This window comes from Podarcis bocagei (genome assembly GCF_964188305.1).
Source record: "Podarcis bocagei genome assembly, chromosome: 7".
Taxonomy (NCBI): domain Eukaryota; kingdom Metazoa; phylum Chordata; class Lepidosauria; order Squamata; family Lacertidae; genus Podarcis; species Podarcis bocagei.
The window spans coordinates 8,359,046-8,380,741 of NC_138132.1; the positions used below are offsets into that span (position 1 = coordinate 8,359,046).

General features: G+C 48.6%; 1 protein-coding gene across 1 annotated transcript in view; it reads left to right on the top strand.

Annotated features, from left to right (window-relative positions):
• Positions 1-21,696, top strand: part of LOC308591478 (uncharacterized protein) — a gene marked incomplete at its 5' end in the record, with an annotated part of 53,644 nt that overhangs the window by 21,995 nt on the left and 9,953 nt on the right. Inside the window, 7 exons of the mRNA XM_081202244.1 lie at positions 2,262-2,325; positions 4,836-5,090; positions 7,254-7,314; positions 11,462-11,592; positions 13,577-13,696; positions 15,728-15,862; positions 19,778-19,891. Of these exons, the coding sequence (XP_081058370.1) occupies positions 2,262-2,325; positions 4,836-5,090; positions 7,254-7,314; positions 11,462-11,592; positions 13,577-13,696; positions 15,728-15,862; positions 19,778-19,891 (880 nt within the window). The remainder of the gene's footprint in view (positions 1-2,261; positions 2,326-4,835; positions 5,091-7,253; positions 7,315-11,461; positions 11,593-13,576; positions 13,697-15,727; positions 15,863-19,777; positions 19,892-21,696) is intronic.

Here is a 21,696-nt window from a genome sequence, read left to right on the forward strand (position 1 = left end):
CCTTGTATTTCCTTTATTTTAGGGTTGCCATATTTGAAAAAATGAAAATCGGAACACAAAAGTTGTTGAGCTTCCTTCTTGGCCAAAGCTCTTGAGTATATTTTTTGCAAAGAAGAAGTTTTCAAGCTATTTTTTTGGAAAATTGCCCCCTCCAATATGGTCAGGTTTCCCCGGATGTTTAAAACGATTTACAAAATTGAGTATAGGGCGGTATATATAAATTCTAATAATAATAATAATAATAATAATAATAATATTCCACCCGGACACCATTTTTGACGGGCGAATCCTGACTATGTCCAGGAAATTCCAGACATATGGCAGCCCTGCTTTATTTCCTCTGGTATGTGAAGCCGGCCCTACCATTAGGCAAAATGAGGCCACTGCCTCAGGCGGCAAAATGCTTGGGGCGTGGGGAGTAACAAGCCCCTCTGTTGGAGGACTGGGCATGTTGCTGCCCTGCCCCTAAATTTGCGCCTCAGGCGTTATGGAGCACGCTGTCCTGTCACCAGTGTTGGATTAAGATTTGGCGGCCTGCCCAGTTGGCTTCTGTATGTGGAATGGGGTAGACGTTGGGGCCGCCATCTTGTCATTCACCTTTGTTGCAGGAATTTATGTATAGGTTGGGGGGGGCGGGTTGCCCCTCCAGCAGATATCATGCCCATGCAGCCCACTACCCAAACCAGCACAATCGCTTTTATGACTTTTGTGATTTGTCCCCATAAAACACTCCATCAGTGTTTCTTCCTATCTATTCAAAGGGTCTTTGCTGCACGATACCAAATGTAAGAATTCACTGATAAATGCATCTCTGTACTGGCTCACTGGGAAAACTTCAGAAATTCATATAGACCTGTGAGCTCAGCTGCTCAGCAGCCCCTCTGCCTGGGTGATAATTCCTGGCATCCTGATACCTGAGTGCCAGACAGGTAGCCGTTCCAGAAAGAACAAACCCAGATGAAGACAAAAGGGTGTGATTAACTTGGCTGGGAAACAGGGAAATGTAAAGATCTCTTTTGCGTCACTTGATGGGTGTTTGGTGGAGGGCAAGGGGAACCATGGGGCAGGGTCCAGGATGCTCAGATTACTGCCACCAGTCCTCCCCTTTCATGATGTAACCGTGATGTAACCGTGATGTAGTTTGAGGGGGTGTAACATGGGGATGAGCAGCTAATAAAAGTTTGGGTTCTCTTTTGTTCGGGGCTTCCATCTTGTTCCACCTGGTGGCAGGTGGGAGTCCTGTCGCGACAGTCTTCAATCAAGACCAAGCCTACTGGCTGCTGTTTTGCTCTGGTATTCCTGGCTGGTGTCCTTGTTTTTTGTCCAAGGGAGCCCTCAGATTTCTCCGTTAACACCTTGTTCAGCAAAAGGTCTTTGGCTGGCCCTACTGGGATGGCTGCTGGAGAGAGAGCCCCTTCCCCACCCTCTTTGCAGCTTCTGAGAAATGGGGCATGCCAGTTTTTTAAGCACCGTGATAGCACTCAAAACTGTCATGGCTTCTCCCCCAAGGAATTCTGGGAGCTGTAGTTTGTGAAGGGTGCTGAGAGATGTCAGGAGACCACAGTTCCCCTCACAGACCTACAGTTCCCAGATGGTTTTACAATCCATCTCTCTTCTCAGGGAATTTTGGGAATCTGTGAGGAGAATCACGAAGAGTCGGACACGATTAAACGACTAAACAACAAGTGAGGGGAATTAGAGGTGTCCTAATGACTCTCGGCACCCCTTTTTAAAAGACAAAATATAGTTTTAATGATTTCCATTGTATAACAACAATTAAAAAGGGAAAAAAGCAAAAATACAGAAGCAAAATCCCATTTTATCCCCCTCCGGGACGGTTCAGTCTACAGTATTTAAGTTTGCTGAAGTCCAATCTGTGATTTCGGTGGTTTCCATTCTTCAGTAATATGTTTTATAAAATGAGGCTATATTTCATCAGAATAATTTCCAGCATTTGCATTATTCAACGCATGCAATCTCTTTGCCAGTTTTTCCTGATTCAGCTGTTGACCATACATTCTGTTTCCAACGAGAGAAACAGAATGCTTTCCAGTTCTGTGCCACTGCTTGGCATGTTCCTACAAAAAGAAAAATTATTAGTCCTTTATAGCAAAGGTCAGATCGCCCTTAACAAACTAGAACTCCTTGGCTTTTTTGAGCTGGGGGGAAGCCATGGCTGTTTAAATTGGGATCATGGTGCTTTACATGTATGGTATCCCAGGATGAAAATCTCCCGTAACCAAATGCCTTGTTCCTTCTAGCGCTCGTACTCTCTGGTACTGGAGGCCTGGGATGCCGCCAACGCTTCTGACGTCACCAGCCAAGGTAAGGAGCTGCTCTCCCACCGGGGGGAGCCAGCAGGGTGGGGTTCCAGACAGGGACACGGTTAGGATTTTGAGACCCTCCATGTTCAGAGCCATAGCTGTCAAGCGTCCCTTATTTGGCGGGACAGTCCTTTATCCCAGCGCCACGTCCCACTGCTGTCCCTTATTGATGATGTCCCTTAAATAAGCTACTGAAGGTAATGGGGCCCTTTCTGTGTCCAACTGTCCTTTGTCAACAACAAATTGTTGCTGTTTTTTTGTGTTGAATATGTGCTATATGGTAATTTATGGACCTAATAGGTATCTAAAGCCATTTGCACGCAACAAAATATGTATTTCATCAAAGTAATTGTTGATCCCTTATTTTGGCTGCTGATCCCTTAATTTTCGAGGCTGCTGGTCCCTTATTTTCAAATCTGTAAGTTGACAGCTATGTTCAGAGCAGTCTACCCCTGAATATCAGTTGCAGCAAAGGAGGTCTCTTGCCTTCAAACCCTGCTTGCTTGTGGGTTTCCTAGGGCTACCTCACTGCCCATGATGGAGGTCTAGGTGAAGTGCCTTTCATCTGATCCAGCAGAGCTCCTTAGCTGTCTAATAATAATAATAATAATAATAATAATAATAATAATAATATTTTATTTATACCCCGCCCTTATCAGTTCAGAAAACAGGGCTCAGGGCGGCTAACAACAAATTTAAAACACTGAATTTATGCAACAAAAAACAGCATAAAATACAGTATAAAACGTGAATAACAATAAATTCAGAATTCAAAAATCAATTTAGGGGGGAAATCCATCCAATAAACATTAGATGATCACCAGGGCTAGCTGGCTAAATTAGTCCTATTTGGGCCAGCGAGGAGACCAGGGTAGAATTAGCTGTGGGATCCCAGAGCGGGTAATCTTCATAAAAAAGGGAAGGGGAGGGAAGGGAAGGAAGGGGAATAAATGACCAGGTTAAGTTCAGATTGAAAGCCAGGCGGAATAGCTCTGTCTTACAGGCCCTGCGGAAGGAAGTTAAATCCTGCCGGGCCCTGGTCTCATGGGACCAGGTCGGAGCCATCACCGAGAAGGCCCTGGCCCTGATAGAGGACAATCCACCAATGTGGTGGAGGCACAGAGGCAAGGAAGCTTCTGCAAAACCGGATGAATATACTTTCGGGTTCCTTTTATGCGTTTGCCACTCCGCAAATGACTCATGGGCAGGCTGCCACACGGACCTTATTGTGGACTGGTAACTTGTGCGGGCCCATTTGCAGTGCTGTCCAGGTGCAGGACTGTAGCAGGGTGGTAAATCTCTTGTTTTGTGTGGAAAAGGTCCTGATTTTTATCCCCGGCAGCCGCTCCAGGTAGGGATGTGAATGCCCCCTACTTGGCAGCTTGGAGAGCCACTGCCGGCCAGTGCAGAGCGTATTGCCCCATTCGCTCTACGTGGGGCTGCCCTTGAGACTGACCCAGAAACTCCAGCGGGTGCAGAATGCCGCGGCGAGACTCCTTATGGGGTCCTTGCCGCGGGATCACATTCACCCAGTGCTATACCAGCTGCACTGGCTCCCGGTGGAGTACAGGATCAGGTTCAAGGTGCTGGTTTTAACCTTTAAAGCCCTATACGGCTTAGGACCCTTGTACCTACGGGACCGCCTCTCCTGGTATGTCCCACGGAGGACCTTACGGTCTTCAAACAAAAACATCCTGAAGGTCCCAGGCCGCAGAGAGGTTAGGCTGGCCTCAACTAGAGCCAGGGCTTTTTCCGCTGCGGCTCCGATCTGCTGGAACGCTCTGTCACAAGAGACTAGGGCCCTGCGGGACTTGACATCTTTCCGCAGGGCCTGCAAGACGGAGCTGTTCCACCAGGCCTTTGGTCAGGGCGCAGCCTGACTCCCTCCTCTGGCAATCTTTACAGAACTTATGCTTAATGGTTGCCATCAATTGGATTTTAATTATCACATTTTTCGCTCTATAAGACGCACCAGACCACAAGACGCACCTAGTTTTTGGAGGAGGAAAACAAGAAAAAATATATTCTGAATCTCAGAAGCCAGAGCAGCAAGAGGGATCGCTGCGCAGTGAAAGCAGCAATCCCTCTCGCTGTTCTGGCTTCTGGGATAGCTGCGCAGCCTGCATTCGCTCCATAAGACGCACACACATTTCCCCTACTTTTTAGGAGGGAAAAAGTGAATCTTATAGAGCAAAAAATATGGCAATTTTTATAATGAAATGTTTTTAGAATGCTGCACTATTTTATTGTTGTTAGCCACCCTGAGCCCGGCTTCGGCTGGATATAAATAAAATTTATTATTATTATTATTATTATTATTATTATTATTATTATTATTATTATTGAGCTTGGTGGACCAGTGGCCTGACTGGCTGCAAGTTAGCTTCCTCCCTTCTGATGCACCCAGGCAGTTTTGGGTCTTCCTCCTCTGCCTTTGTCTTTGGAAATTCGCCGGGTGATGCAGTGAGTCTCAGCTCCCGCCCCCTTGCCTTTCTCGCCCTCTCCTTCCAGGCGGAGGGCAGCTGATGGAGCGGGTGACCCGTTCGGGAATGCTGAACCCCGGCGAAGGCTGGCAGGACCTGTGGCATCACGGGCGCAGCACCTCGCTGGAGTACCGGGTGCGGGTGCGCTGCCAAGAGCATTACTACGGCCCGGCCTGCAACTTCCTATGCCGGCCCCGCGACGATTTCTTCGGGCACCACAGCTGCGACGCTGCAGGCAACAAGGTCTGTCTGGACGGCTGGACGGGAGACGAATGTACACGGGGTATGTCCCGGGACGTCCGGCTGGCGCGGGGCGGAGGAGAGGAAGAAGGGGCTGCATTGGGGGAGGGCGGGGAGAGAACCCAGGAGTCCAGCACTGGGTGCCATTTTCCATCCCAGCTTCCTGGCAGTAATGAAACTTTGTTACGCACCCACAAATCTGGGAAAGAGAACCTGAGGCTCTGCTTCGATCCTACCCAGCCCCTTCATTGATTCATTGATTCATTAATAATAATAATAATAATAATTTATTTATATCCCGCCCATCTGGCTGGGTTTCCCGAGCCACTCTGGGCAGCTTCCAACAAGACACTAAAATACAATAACCTATTAAACATTAAAAGCTTCCCTAAACAGGGCTGCCTTCAGATGTCTTCTAAAAGTTTGGTAGTTATTTTTCTCTTTGACATCTTGTGGGAGGGCGTTCCACAGGGCGGGCGCCACTACCAAGAAGGCCCTCTGCCTGGTTCCCTGTAACTTGGCTTCTCGCAATGGGGGAACCGCCAGAAGGCCCTTGGCACTGGACCTCAGTGTCCGGGCTGAACGATGGGGGTGGAGACGCTCCTTCAGGTATACTAGACCGAGGCCGTTTAGGGCTTTAAAGGTCAGCACCAACATTTTGCGTTGTGCTTGGAAACGTACTGGGAGCCAGTGTAGGTCTTTCAAGACCAGTGTTATATGGTCTCGGCGGCTGCTCCCAGTCACCAGTCTAGCTGCCGCATTCTGGATTAGTTGCAGTTTCTGGGTCACCTTCAAAGGTAGCCCCACATAGAGTGTATTGCAGTAGTCCAAGTGAGAGATAACCGGAGCATGCACCACTCTGGCAAGTCAGTCTGTGGGCAGGTAGGGTGTCAGCCTGCATAACAAATGGAGCTGATAAACAGCTGCCCTGGACACATAATTGACCTGCGCCTCCATAGACACCTGTGAGTCCAAAATGACTCCCAGGCTACGCACCTGGTCCTTCAGGGGCACAGTTACCCCATTCAGGACCAGGGAGTCCTCCACACCTGCCCGCCTCCTGTCCCACCAAAACAGTGCTTCTGTCTTGTCAGGATTCAACCTCAATCTGTTAGCCGCCATCCATCCTCCAACCACCTCCAGGCACTCACACAGGACCTTCACTGCCTTCACTGGTTCCGATTTGAAAGAGAGGTAGAGCTGGGTATCATCCGCATATTGATGAACACCCAGCCCAAACCCCCTGATGATCTCTCCCAGTGGTTTCATATAGATGTTAAAAAGCATGGGGGAGAGGACGGAACCCTGAGGCACCCCACAAGTGAGAGCCCAGGGGTCTGAACACTCATCCTCCACCACCACTTTCTCACCATGGCCCAGGAGGAAGGAGCAGAACCACTGTATAACAGTGCCCCCAGCTCCCAGCCCCTCTAGACGGTCCAGAAGGATGTTATGGTCGATGGTGTCAAAGGCTGCTGAGAGATCCAGCAGAACTAGGAAACACTAGAACTAGGAAATTCAGAAGTGTAGGGTCCCATGGCCCCTCACAGCCATGTCCCTTCTACGATTAGACAGCTTAATAAGACTGTACAATAAACTTACAGTTATGCAATAATAATAATCAGCAACACCTTGCAACCAGCGTTCAAAACTCCCGTTGTTCTAGGCGCATTTAGCGACAGGGAATTTAATGAGCGCGAGCAGTTTCTGAGCTCTGAGCTCAGCAGTGCGACTAAGATTTCAAATTAAAACTGCAGAGTGGAAGAAAAGGAGGATCTTTTTCTGCCTCCCCACTTCCAGCTACTCTCTGAAGACTGGAGAGGAGACCCTCATAAGCATATTAGGGGGTGGGCAGGGGAAGGACTACTAGACCATGTGAAAAATGAACATAACGTTTTAGCTGCAGTTCATTCATTTTCAGTACTGTATTCCTGTTATTAAAAAAAGCGTGTCTAGACATTCCGTTGTGCCCATAACCTAGGTGCCATTTAGCTCCTAGCTTTCGGGTGGCACTGTGGGTTAAACCACAGAGCCTAGGGCTTGCCGATCAGAAGGTCGGCGGTTCAAATCCCTGCGACGGGGTGAGCTCCTGTTGCTCGGTCCCAGCTCCTGCCAACCTAGCAGTTTGAAAGCACACCTGTGTAAGTAGATAAATAGGTACCGCTCGGGCGGGAAGGTAAACGGCGTTTCCGTGTGTTTCTTGCAGCCATTTGCCGGCCGGGTTGTCACGAAACTCATGGGACCTGTGAGGAGCCTGGAGAATGCAAGTATGTACAGCTGAGTGTGGATGAATGGCGCAGCTTACCGGAAAAATAAGAAATCGAGATAACAAACTTTTTTTAAAAAAAATAATGGAAATGGTTTATTGAATATTTGCAGACAAATTGTAAAACAGATAAGAACATTGGCAGGATTATTGTACTAACCTGCAGTTTCGCAAGAGTATATATTTAAAGCAGATGAATAAATGAACAAATTGAGTTAGTTTGGATATGCAGTAGATATTAAAAATAAATTTAAGGATCCGCAGAAAGAGGAGGAAGGAACTCAAGTTTTGATATGTTAAAATGGCTGAAAAATTACTGAAATGTATAAACCTGAAAATCATAAAAAAAGAAGTGATCTACAGATGAAGTGCGGTATAGGAATATAATAAAAAATAATAATACAAATCCTGCGTTGTAGATCGTATTGGCCACAAACCAAAAGCAACAATTCAGCTGGGGAAGGAGTGATTAAAAAGAGAGGCTTTCAAAAGCACAGAACAGGAGGTTCCTGTCTCACGGGGACAGAGTTCTCTAATGTGGGTGACACCACAATGAAGGCCCTGCTCCCACTGGCTACGTAGCACTGCCAGCTGGCCCCCTCAGCTGAGCTCAGGCACCAGGTGGGGCTATTGAGGAGAGGGCAAGGTGGTCTCTTAAAATAACCTGGTCCTGAGTTGTTTAGTGCTTTATAGACGAAAGAGAAGACTTCAGACTTGGCCCATTAGGACAGGGGCAGCCCGTGCCATTCCTCTCAAAAATGGCTACCTATGAATTTAAGTTGTCAGTCCCTTCAGGATTTCCCACATGTTTCTGGACACAACACTACGATCCCACTTTAAACAGTCACGCCTTCCTTCCCCCAAATAATTTTGGGAGCGGTAGTTTGATAAGGGTGCTGAGAATTGCTGGGAGACCCCTATTCCCTTCACAGAGCTATGGTTCCCAGGGCGGTTCAACACACCCTGGGAACAGTAGTAGCGATGGCTTCCCCCTTCCAAAGAATTATGGGAGTTGTAGTTTGTCAAGGGCGCTGAGTGTTGCCAGGAGGCCCCAATGGCTCCCCGAGTGGTTTAACCACCAACCAATAATAACCAATAATAACCCCTCTTTCCCAGAGAACTCTGGGAATTGCGGCACTGTGAGAGGAACAGAGGGGGTCTGCTAACATCTCTCAGCACCCTTAACCAACTACACTTCCCAGCATTCTTTGGGAGAAGCCATGTCTGTTTAATTATAGTGCTTTAAATGTGCCGTGTGGATGTAGCCTGTTGAAATCAGGGGCCATTAAGTGGGTTTTCCCTGCGTCAAATTGGATTACGCAGCCCTGCGAGGTGCATAATGTTTGGGAACTGGGTTACCTCTCTCCCCCTTTTCCTGCTTCCCAAATTCTCCCCTCGCCACCAAGGAGCCGATTTCCTGGCCGGCCCCGGCAAGTGGAAGCCCGGCAGCTCCCCTCCAACACCGGGGCAATGGCCTAGGGCAGGAAACAGCCAGCCAAGCCCCGCTGGGAGGAGAAGGAAGTTATGGGTCCCGGCCAGGAAAAATGATGTCACCCTTGGATCCCAGGGCCGATAAGGATGGGGTGCGGCACCGACTGCGGTTACGAGGAGGCCCAGCCCCTGATTGGGAAGCCTGGGCAGGGGCCAGGATCTTGACCGGCCGCCCAGCGCGATGGCCCCGGTGGGGCAAGAAGGCTTTTTTTGGCAAGCTGGGGGGGGAAGCCAAGCCGAGCGACAGCTGCATCAAAGGGCTAAATGGGGTTTCCGTGGAACACAGAAAGTTCCCGATGCCACATTTACACATAGCTGTCAACGTTTCCCTTTTTTAAGGGAAATTCCCTTATTCCGAATAGGATTCCTCACAAGAAAAGGGAAACGTTGACAGCTATGCATTTATTTGCAGCATCCGTTTCCAAGTGCTGTGACCCTCCTTTAGACAGCCACGCCTTCCCCAGGGGATCCTGGGAGTTGTAGTTTGTTCAGGGTGCTGAGAGTGGTTAGGAGACCCAGGTTCCCACACACACAGAGAGCTACAATTCCCAGAGTTCCCTGCGAAGAAGGATTGGTTGTCAAACCGCTCTGGGAATTGTAGCTTTGTGAGGGGAATGGGGTGGCGATGGCCTTCACAGTTTTTTAGGGTGAAGCCGTTGTTGTCGCTGTTCTGCATTGGCGTAGGAGGTAAAGTCCCGCCATGTTTTTCATGGCCTGATTTTCCCTATCACCCTTTTGAAGGCGTCTTAGCTAGTGCCCATCACCGCGTTGTGGCGGTGAGTCCCAGAGGTTAACACTACGCCTGTCGGCCTCTCCGATCTCCTGTGAACCAGTGTCATTGTGTGACTCCAATGACTTCTAGAGTTAGGAAAAGGGGAGGAAGAAACGTCTCTGTCTCTCCCCCTCTCTGTGCAATTCCTTAATACGATAAGTATCTGCCATTTCTTCCCCTGTTCCACATGGCATGTGCTGTTGTTAATTATACAGTGGTACCTCTGGTTGCGAACGGGATCCGTTCCGGAGGCCCGTTCGCAACATGAAAAGAGCGCAACCCGCAGCGGTGCGTCTGCGCATGTGCGGGTTGCGATTTGCCGCTTCTGCGCATGTGTGTAACATCGTTTTGCGCGTCTGCGCATGCGTGAGCGGCGAAACACGGAAGTAACCCTTTCCGGTACTTCCGGGTCACCACGGGGCATAACCTGAAAGAATGTAACATGAAGTGGACATAACATGAGGTATAACTTTATAGGAATTTGCTGACATGTTCTGTAATTTGTATATTTGTTTTCCCCCTCCCAGTGCTCTGTATTTTTATGTTTTGAATGTTTGTTGTAAGCTGATTTGGGCACAGCTGCCCAAAAACAGTAAACCCAACCCATCTTCTATTATTAATTAATGCCATCACTGCATGATGAGGACAAAAGAACAGTCCCATGCCCCGAGGCACTTGCAGTCTAAAATGTGACACGGGGAAGACCGCAGATGGAAAGGATGCGAAACTGAGGCAGATGTAAACAAGGAATAATAATAATTTATTATTTATACCCCACCCCTCTGGCTGGGTTTCCCCAGCCACTCTGGATGGCTTCCAACAAAATATTAAAATACAACGGTCTGTTAAACATTAAAAGCTTCCCTAAAGAGGGCTGCCTTCAGATGTCTTCTAAAAGTCTGGTAGTTGTTTTTCTAGAACATAGCTGTCTGTTCAGTTGCCCGTGCCAGGGGGTTGTGCCAGAGGACTTTACTCAAAACAGTAGATTCTGAGGAGGGACATGGAGGAAGAGAGAGAGGGAGAGGGAGAGAAAGAAAGAGAGAGAAATGGCGTCAGCCAGTCCATTCCGGAAGGCAGTTCCAGAAAAGCCAGGGAGAAAGAGAGGAATCGCTTTTAGAGAGGAGGTATTAGGGACGCGGGTGGCGCTGTGGTCTAAACCATAGAGCCTAGGACTTGCCGATCAGAAGGTCGGTGGTTCGAATCCCCGCGACGGGGTGAGCTCCCGTTGTTCGGTCCCTGCTCCTGCCAACCTAGCAGTTCGAAAGCACGTCAAAGTGCTAATAGATAAATAGGTACCACTCCAGCGGGAAGGTGAACGGTGTTTCCGTGTGCTGCTCTGGTTCGCCAGAAGCGGCTTAGTCATGCTGGCCACATGACCCGGAAGCTGTACGCCGGCTCCCTCGGCCAGTAAAGCGAGATGAGTGCCGCAACCCCAGAGTCGGTCACGACTGGACCTAACGGTCAGGGGTCCCTTTACCTTTACAGTGGTATCTCGGGTTACATACGCTTCAGGTTACATACGCTTCAGGTTAAAGACTCCGCTAGTGCTTCAGGTTAAGAACTTTGCTTCAGGATGAGAACAAAAATCGGGCGGGGGCGGCACAGCAGCAGCGGGAGGCCCCATTAGCTAAAGTGGTGCTTCAGGTTAAGAACAGTTTCAGGTTAAGTACGGACCTCCGGAACGAATTAAGTACTTAACCCGAGGTAGCACTGTATTTTTAAAAAAGATGCTCTCAAGTGAGACTAGCACTATACATTTAAAACGATGAAGCCAATAACTGTGTGACGAGGCCATCTCTCTGCTCAGATTAGAGCTGGCTGGCTGGCTCACATCTCCCGCTCATAACCACTGTGCTGCTCTGAGCTTTCCCCTTCCTCCTCCCAGGTGCCACTATGGGTGGACCGGTCAACTCTGCGATGAGTGCATTCTTTTCCCAGGCTGCGTCCACGGCAGCTGCACCGAGCCTTGGAAGTGCGACTGCGAGACCAACTGGGGGGGCATCCTCTGCGACAAAGGTGAGCCCCCCCCCCACTTGGAGCATGCTCAGTAGAGGCTTGGCTTCTATTGGAAACTGGCCAGTCTGGAATTTTCCCCAGGCTACTCTATGACTCATGTTGAACCCAACCCCTGGGGTTCTTTGCCATTGCTTTTCATGTTCTACTGACAGGGTCCTTTGTTTTAAATTATTTTGTGTTGCACTTGGAAATCGGTCACTAAGTTTGTCTCCAGTAAGCCTGGCGATGGTAAGCCAGAGAAGGGTGCAGAGTCAGGCCCAAACAAGTAGATACATACATAAATAATTTTATTTGTATGCCGCCTTTGCACAGTTCAAATCATGCTCATGGCAGCTTACAAAATGAAAAAAAAACACACCGTATTTTTTGCTCTATAGGATGCACTTTTTCCCCTTCAAAAATGAAGGGGAAATGTGTGTGCGTCCTATGGAGCGAAGACACCATAGCCCCGCGACCCTCTCCCGGCTGGAGAGGTGACGCGCGGCTATGGCAGGAGCCTCTACAGCCCCGCGTCACCTCTCCAGCTGGGAGAGTGCGCGCGAGGCTAAAGCAGCCCCCCGCGACTCTCTCCCGGCTGGGGAGGTGACGCGCGGCTATGGCAGGAGCCTCTCCGCTGCGCCTTTCCACTGCTCCCTGACCTGCTCTTTGGGGCTGGTGGTGGGCTTCCCCCCGCCAGCCCCAAAGAGCAGGTCGAAAGGAACCTGAAGCCTGGAGAGCGAGAGGGGTCAGTGCACACCAACCCCTCTCGCTCTCCAGGCTTCCAAGGTAGCCTGTTTTAGAGTGGCACCTTGTTTTAGAGCGGGAAAACAAGAGGGGGAAAGTTCTCCCCCTCTCTGTGCAGTGCCTCCTGCCGCTTCACTGAAGGGGCGCTGGGCAGAGAGGGGGAGAATTTTTTTTTCTTGTTCTCCCCCCTCTAAAACAAAGTGCGTCCTATTGTCCGGTGCGTCCTATAGAGCGAAAAATACGGTACGTAACTACAACATAACAAAATTGGTCATAAACAATACATTAAATATTAAATATTCAACCAAACTGAACAATTTCCACATAAACCACAGTAAGATCTATATACTAAAGATACAAAAAACCCCAACAACAAATACTTCTAAGACCCAGAGAGGTCAAGATCCTGCAGCTCCTGCGCTGAAGCCACACATTGCGAAGTTTTTATTCCCAGGGATAAGAGAGTCGCCATTTTCTCTGCTGGATGGGCCTCTTCTACTTTTCTTGTACCTCTGATGATCCAAGAAGCAGAGGTCCGTTTGCTGAGCGGCAAGGTTAAATTGGGGTTTCTTCTCTTTAGTTTTTCTAAACTAATTATGCAACACAGCAGCCAAAGCGTGACAATCCCTAGTGTGAGGTACACCCAGATATGTGTGCGTCCTGAACCTGAAACAGGTACCGTATTTTTCGCTCTATAAGACGCACTTTCCCCCTCCTAAAAAGTAAGGGGAAATGTGTGTGCGTCTTATGGAGCGAATGCAGGCTGCGCAGCTATCCCAGAAGCCAGAACAGCGAGAGGGGTCTCTCCCTCCCTTTAAAGAGCCGCGTGTGTGCGGATCTTGGGGGCTTTTCCCCGAGGAGGGAGAAGGCTGCAAGCGCCGCACACACGCTCCACGTGGCTCGTGAAAGGGAGCGCTGAGCAGAGCCTGGGATGCATCCCTTTAAAGAATATTTTTTTTCTTGCATTCCCCCTCTAAAAACTAGGTGCGTCTTTATGTTCAGGTGCATCTTATGGAGCAAAAAATACAGTATATTAAGGAAGAACTGAAGCACTCAGTTGTCATTTTGTTGATAAACAAGCTGGTACTCTCCAGCAATCCTTCATAAGCGTTCTTGATAGCAAGGCCACTGTCAGATATATAGAAGTGCTTTTCATACGTGCCAATAGACTGGGGATACTTATTAGATCAAGCACAGCGATGATGGAAAGTTGAAAACTCTCTGAAACCAAGGAATCACCTGAGCTTTCCTCCCTGCCCAGATCTGAACTACTGTGGGTCTCACCGTCCGTGCAAAAACGGCGGCACTTGTGCAAACAACGAGCCAAACGAGTACGAGTGCCTTTGTCCCGATGGATTCTACGGCCGGAACTGCGAGGAAGGTGAGCGGTGACTCAAAATGTCGGGCGAGAAAAGCCCCTCCAGGGCAGTTGCCTGCCGGGGTCTCTCCCATAATCCTTGGCAATGCTGTACAGTGTTCAGGGGGCAGAGACAACTATTTTGGTGTGCTACAGGTATAGTCCTCCCAATGCTTTGGAGTGCAACTCCCATTGGCCGCAGCCGGTCAGGAATGATGGGAGTTGTAGTTCATTTTTAGGGCATCTCATTGGCCACCCCTTTCCCCCCACTTTTTTATTGTTATTAATTGAAGTCCATGATATCATACACAATCTTAAATACACGTACAGTGCTACCTTGGGTTACATACGCTTCAGGTTACATACGCTTCAGGTTACAGACTCCGCTAACCCAGAAATAGTGCTTCAGGTTAAGAACATTGCTTCGCGATAAGAACAGAAATTCGGCTCCTGCGGCACAGCAGCAGCAGGAGGCCCCATTAGCTAAAGTGCTGCTTCAGGTTAAGAACAGTTTCAGGTTAAGTACGGACCTCCAGAACAAATTAAGTACTTAACCCAAGGTACGACTGTACAAAGAAAAGGTAATAGTGATGATGATGATGATGATGATGATGATAATAATAATAATAATAATAATAATAATAATAATAATAATAATAATAACCATAAATAATTATACAGTCATACCTCGGGTTACAGACACTTCAGGTTGCGTTTTTTCAGGTTATGGACTGCTGAAAGCCAGAAGTACTGGAATGGGTTACTTCCGGGTTTCGGCGGTCGCGCATGCGCAGAAGTGCTAAATCACACTTTGTGCATGCACAGAAGAGCCGAATCGCAACCTGTGCGTGTGCAGGCGCGCAGCTGTGGCTTGCGAACGCTGTGGCTTGCGAACGTGCATCCCGCACGGATCACGTTCGTAACCCGAGCGTCCACTGTACAGTGGTACCTCGGGTTACATACGCTTCAGGTTACATACGCTTCAGGTTACAGACTCCGCTAACCCAGAAATCGTGCTTCAGGTTAAGAACTTTGCTTCAGGATAAGAACAGAAATTGGGCTCCGGCGGCGCAGCAGCAGCAGGAGGCCCCACTAGCTAAAGTGCTGCTTCAGGTTAAGAACAGTTTCAGGTTAAGAACGGACCTCCGGAACGAATTAAGTACTTAACCAGATGTAGGTACCACTGTAATTGAATACAATATACAGTGGTACCTCGGGATGCGAACGGGATCCATTCCGGAGTAAACGTAACTAGCGACGGCACGTCTGCGCATGTGCTAGCCGCTTTTTTGTCGCTTCTGCGCATGCGCGTCACATCATTTTGAGCATCTGCGCATGTGCGAGTGGCGAAACCCGGAAGTAAGGCGCTACGTTACTGGGGAGTAACGCGGAGCACAACTCGAATGCGTTCAACATGAAGCATATTCAACCCAAGGTATGACTGTACTCCCATAGAGACCCCTGACCGTTAGATCTAGTTGTGACCCACTCTGGGGTTGCGGCGCTCATCTCGCTTTACTGGCCGAGGGAGCCGGCGTACAGCTTCCGAGTCATGTGGCCAGCATGACTAAGCCGCTTCTGGCGAACCAGAGCAGCGCACGGAAACGCCGTTTACCTTCCCGCCAGAGTGGTACCTATTTATCTACTTGCACTTTGATGTGCTTTCGAACTGCTAGGTTGGCAGAAACAGGGACCGAGCAACGGGAGCTCACCCCGTCACGGGGAATCGAACCGCCGACCTTCTGATCGGCAAGTCCTAGGCTCTGTGGTTTAACCCACAGCGCCACCCGTGTCCCAGAGACTACCTTACACTGTGTTTAAAACCAAAATCGCACTTGAATAGAAACTTAGGCGGCTTCTCAGGATAATTCCCAGGCGAACAGAGGAACTTGATGAGAGTGGGGGCTTTTTTCCTTTTTAATGCCCAACCCATGGTGGCCATAAGCATGAAGGGGAGGCCAGCTAGTAGACCTTACTGTGGGCTAGCAGCTTTGGGGCAGGCCCATTTGCAAAACAGCCTTGTGCCTTCTCTTTCCCGTGTCTCCCCAATGCCAGCTCTCCTTCCGTTACCCGTTGCCGAATTAACTTGCGCTTCCGAGCTCTGTGCCAACGGCGGAACGTGCCTCAACACCTCACCTGGTTTCCGGTGCGTGTGCCCCCCAGGATGGAGTGGGGAGCTGTGTCAGCACGGTAAGTGGCTTCTAGCTTGGAGGAAATTGAGGAGGTGTTGGGGAGAAAGAGAAGTCAGTGATAATGTTCAATCCCACACAATGGCTGTTCTCTGCCTCCACGGTTGGACCCAGCAATCCTTTTGAGTACCAAATCCTGGAAACCCCAGGAAGGGAGAGGGTCTTGTGTTCGAATCCTGATTGCGGGCTCCCCACAGGCATCTGGTTGGCTGCTGCGAGAACTGAATGCTGGATTAGATGAGCCACCGGCCGGATCTAGCAAACACTTCTTAGGTTCTTTTTTTTAATTTTCATTTTTTTTTTACAAATAATATTGTTGATACTTAAACATAATCATTTTTACACAATTGTGGGGTTGCAGACTCCCCCCCCCATGGTTTTCAAAGTACTGTATTTTCCCATGTATAAGACTAGGTTTCCCCCTAAAAAATAATGTCAAAAATTAGGGGGCGTCTTATACTCTGGGCCACCTCCCCCATTAAATCTGAGTCCTCCAAAATAGGGGGCATCTTATACATGGGAGCGTCTTATAGATGGAAAAATATGGTATATCTCTCCCCCCCCTTTTAATCCATCTAATTTCATTTATCCAACTTTGTTTACACCCATTTTTAACCCTTACCAAATTACATTACATGTGTTACAACAATCCTGCTAACGTTTTTAGTTGTTTACAGTGCTCCTTAATGTAATCTATAAAATTATGCCATTCTTTATTAAATTTGTTATCACCTTGGTGTCTGATCTTCCTGGTCATTTCTGCCATTTCTGCGTAGTCCATCATCTTTATTATCCATTCTTCTTTAGTTGGAGTTTTCCTTCCATCCTTTTCTTAGGTCCTTATGACTCTTCAGTCTCTCTCTCTCTCTCTCCCTCCCTCCCTCCCTCCCTCCCTCCCTCCCTCCCTCCCTCCCTCTCTCTCTCTGCCCCTTGCCTCTATTCTGCCAGGCAAAGTGTGTCCTCTTAGAGCTGTGGCGAACCTCATGTGATTTCCATAGCTCTGTTGTTTAGTCGTTTAGTCGTGTCCGACTCTTTGTGACCCCCTGGACCAGAGCACGCCAGGCACTCCTGTCTTCCACTGCCTCCTGCAGTTTGGTCAAACTCATGCTGGTAGCTTCCAGAACACTGTCCCACCATCTCGTCCTCTGTCGTCCCCTTCTCCTTGTGCCCTCTATCTTTCCCAGCATCAGGGTCTTTTCCAGGGAGCCTTCTCTTCTCATGAGGTGGCCAAAGTATTGGAGCCTCAGCTTCACGATCTGTCCTTCCAGTGAGCACTCAGGGCTGATTTCCTTCAGAATGGAGAGGTTTGATCTTCTTGCAATCCATGGGACTCTCAAGAGTCTCCTCCAGCACCAGAATTCAAAAGCATCCATTCTTCAGCGATCAGCCTTCTTTATGGTCCAGCTCTCACTTCCATACATCACTACTGGGAAAACCATAGCTTTGACTATACGGACCTTTGTTGCCAAGGTGATGCCTCTGCTTTTTAAGATGCTGTCTAGGTTTGTCATTGCTTTTCTCCCAAGAAGCAGGCATCTTTTAATTTCGTGGCTGCTGTCACCAATGCGATGTTTGCTTTTACCAATCTTAACAGGCCTAAGGGCATTAAAAAAATTAAAAAATGACGGTGTTTACTTACGAGGAAGGAAATAGAGTGTTAGCACTCTCACTTGCAAACTTTGGGAACAGATGTAAAGTTTTTCAAAGGTGGAAATGCACAAATTTCTGTGTTGGTAAAAGTTTTCGAGGAGGGATGCATATGATGTGTGTGAGCACTCAGCTTTGCAAATTTTAAATCTGAATGGAAAATGCTTATTAAACGTCGATCTTTTACTGGGTTCAGACCGTTTAATTAGATGGGCATGAATTTTAGAAGATCGAGCCTACTTAATCATTTATTCCGCATGCCTAATTTTTATGTGAGTTCAATTTTTCCACCGAGTAGAAAGGGAACCTCAACTGGATGAATAAGTGTTTCCTATTTTCGCTCGCTTTTTCCTTCTTTGGTGTTTTTCGTACTTTTATTTTCTCCTTTAATGAGGTTCAGACTCAAGTTATGCAAAATTCGACTTTGCATCGAGTTAATTTTGCTGATAGATTATGCATTAAAACTCTGCAAATGCCAACAAGATGTTTAAGAAATAAATAAAATAAAAGTAAAATGTTGATGTATCAGACATCAGTATTTGCAGCTAATGGGATAACCTCCTCCCACTTTTTGGGGGGAGTGGAGGACTGATGGGTTTTGGGGACACACATGGATGCTTAAAAATGAGACGCAGTCCAGAGATGTTGTTGTTGTTGTTGTGTAGTCGTTTAGTCGTGTCCGACACTTTGTGACCCCCTGGACTAGAGCACGCCAGGCACTCCTGTCTTCCACTGCCTCGCGCAGTTTAGTCAAACTCATGCTGGTAGCTTAGAGAACACCGTCCAACCATCTCGTCCTCTGTCTTCCCCTTCTCCTTGTGCCCTCCATCTTTCCCAACATCAGGGTCTTTTCCAGGGAGTCTTCTCTTCTCATGAGGTGGCCAAAGTATTGGAGCCTCAGCTTCAGGATCTGTCCTTCCAGTGAGCACTCAGGGCTGATTTCCTTCAGAATGGAGAGGTTGGATCTTCTTGCAGTCCATGGGACTCTCAAGAGTCTCCTCCAGCACCAGAATTCAAAATCATCCATTCTTCGGTGATCAGCCTTCTTTACGGTCCAGCTCTCACTTCCATACATCACTTCGGGGAAAACCATAGCTTTTACTATACGGACCTTTGTTGGCAAAGTGATGTCTCTACTGTTTAAGATGCTGTCTAGATTTGTCATTGAGATAGGCCCCAGAAATTCTAAACTTCATCAAAAATATAGACTACCTTTTAAAGTGCAAAGGAGTCAGAGGTTTTTTGGATTTCAGATTCGGGGAATTGGGCTGCCCAAGGTGTTTCCAAAGGAGACAAAGCAAGACAGCTGAAGTTTGGGAACTTCAAAGCTGCAGTAAATGCTAAACTGGTATTAATTTATTCCAGTAGAATAGCCATGTTTGGGCTATTGTAGCAAAACCAACAAAAAACAAGCCGACTGAGACCTTCCCCCAGCTGATTTGGACTACAATGCCCATCAGCCCCAGTGTGGGATGGGAGTTGTAATTCAGAGCAGCTGGAGGACATGCGATTGGTGATGGCTGGGCTGGACTGATAAGTCTATTGTGACAATACATTGCATGGTTATCTACCGCAGATGCTTCAGTTGAGATTCCTGCATTGCAGGGAGTTGGACTAGATCAGGGGTAGGCAAACTAAGGCCCGGGGGCCGGATCCGGCCCAATTGCCTTCTCAATCCGGCCTGTGGATGGTCCGGGAATCAGTGTATTTTTACATGAGTAGAATGTGCTCTTTTATTTAAAGTGCATCTCTGGGTTATTTGGGGGCCTGCCTGGTGTTTTCACATGAGTAGAATGTGTGCTTTTATTTAAAATGCAACTCTGGGCTATTTGTGGGGCATAGGAATTCGTTCTCCCCCCCCCCAAAAAAAAATAGTCCGGCCCCCTACAAGGTCTGAGGGACGGTGGGCCGCCCACGGCTGAAAAAGGTTGCTGACCCCTGGACTGGATGAGCGTTGGGGTCCCTTCCAACTCTTCTATGATTTATGCATTGAATTCCACATACACACTTTCTGTGTGGTTTCAGTTTCCCCAACGCTGTAACCGTGAGAACCAGAAATCTTAAAAAGCGACATCTCTGTTCTTTTCCTGAGACAAATTAGGTTCAGCTTGCCGTAACTGCTAGCAGAAGTGCAGTTTTGCAAACCGCCGGGCGCTGCGTTAATTCCACTGTCGTTAGATGGTTGTAAAGTTAAGGGATTATTAAGATTTTCCTATGCCTCTGTTGCCGGATCCTCCTAACCGCAGCGCATTGCTTTGCTGCCCCCTAGAGGTGACCGACTGCCTCTCCCAGCCCTGCAGCCACGGCGGGACTTGCAAGGACCTCCCTGACGGCTTCAAGTGCCTCTGCGCTCCTCAGTGGACAGGGAAGACCTGCCAGATCGGTGAGGATTTTTTGCCCTTCGTTGCGTGACGTTCTGTGGTCGCTCCTTCCTCCTTGGGTTACATCACCCCCTCCTACCCTTTTCCCCAGGGCTGTCTTTAGCAGATGCGGGGTGCAAATATCCGCACAGCGCCCCCAAATTACCACGGATGGGGGGCGGGGAGCTGCGCAATGCCAGCCACATACCGTATTTTTCACTCCATAAGACACACCCGACCATAAGACGCACCTAGTTTTTAGAGGAGGAAAACAAGAAAAAAAAATATTCCGAACGAAACAGTGGATGTATGATTTTTGTGGTTCATGCTGTGGCCACAGACATGATATGTGATTTGACGGTGAGTTTGGCGCAGCCCAATGCAAAAATCCTGAGAATCCATGTGGATCCGTGCTTTGTAACCCCGTTTTTGCGCCATTGTGGCCCCACAAAACAGTGGGTGCATGGTTTTTTTGGTGCAGGCTGTAGCCATGGACGTGCTATGTGATCTGATGGTGAATTTGGGGTGAACCAATGCAAAAATCCTGAGGATCCATGGGCTTTTATCTCCCCCCTCCCAGGCAGCCTCCTTTATCACTAGCGTCCCTTATCTCCCTCCTGATCACTTGCCGATCAGCTGCTCAGCGGCTTCCTTTCAACACCCCCTTCCCTCTTTCTTAAAGAAAAAGCACAATCTGTTTTTCGCCCCTGGGCAATTTGGCTCCAGGGACCACGCATTTGCTGTATAAGACACACAGACATTTCCCCTTACTTTTTAGGAGGAAAAAAGTGTGTCTTATGGAGCAAAAAATATGGTAGTTTACGGGGCGCAGCTTCCATCCTAAGCCTCTGCGGGGATCGCTCTCCTCCCATGGAGGCGTGGGAGGTAGGCTGCACGCCGGCCAGCCATGTGGTTAGGGTTAGGGTGCAGAGAAAGGGGAGGCCACTGGCAAAGCCGTGCAGCTCCCCCACTCACTGGGGTGCCCCTGAGAGGCTCGCGCCCTGGCACGACGCACTCCTAAGCCCTATGGGAAAGACGTCTTTGCTCTTCCCAACGTTCCACCTCCTTGCCCTTCCAATTGGTCCCGTGTGATTTTCCATTCCTTTCCTGCCCCCAAATCAACACTCCTCTTTCCCTCGCCGCCCCTGCCCTGTTTTCAGCATTCTGGAAGGCTGGGACTTCCTCCTCGGATGTTAGAATGTTTGTGCTCATTCCGCTGCTCCACAGTAGAACTGCCACTTAGGGGAGGTGAAAAACCGGGAGCTTTTAACAGGGGCAGACTTTTGGTAATCTTTTGTAATGTGGCACCCTGTGCAAGGCCAAAATTGGACGCCCCCAAATGGATCTTTTCCCATTATGGATCTTTTCAATTTTGCACCCCCTCGACTCGGCCACCCGCACTGCCCTAAATCCTGTGCTGATACCAGGCGCTTTCTGTGTTGGTTTCAGATTTTTCTCTGTAACTGTGAGGCCAGATATTTGCAAAGTGGTGTAATCTCTTTGGTTTTTCTCCTGAGTCAGCTAGTTTGGAGTCCTTGGGCATGACCTCTGCCCAGGCATTATGGAGGTTCTGAACCCTCCATAAAGGTTCAAACCCTGAGCCCAGTTGATTAACTGGTGTGATTTACAGTTGCCACAAAATACACTCTTCTTAGATGGCTTTACAAATCAGACCGGGCACATTGCTGGAGGAAGTGTGCGTTTGGGATTTAGTCACATAGTTAGACTGAACCTCCATTTACAGGAGTATTATATCTCTAGTGGCTGGTTACAACCAGCGAGAGGCAACCCTTAGGCCATCACACCCCTGCTTCCTAGAGAAATCTGG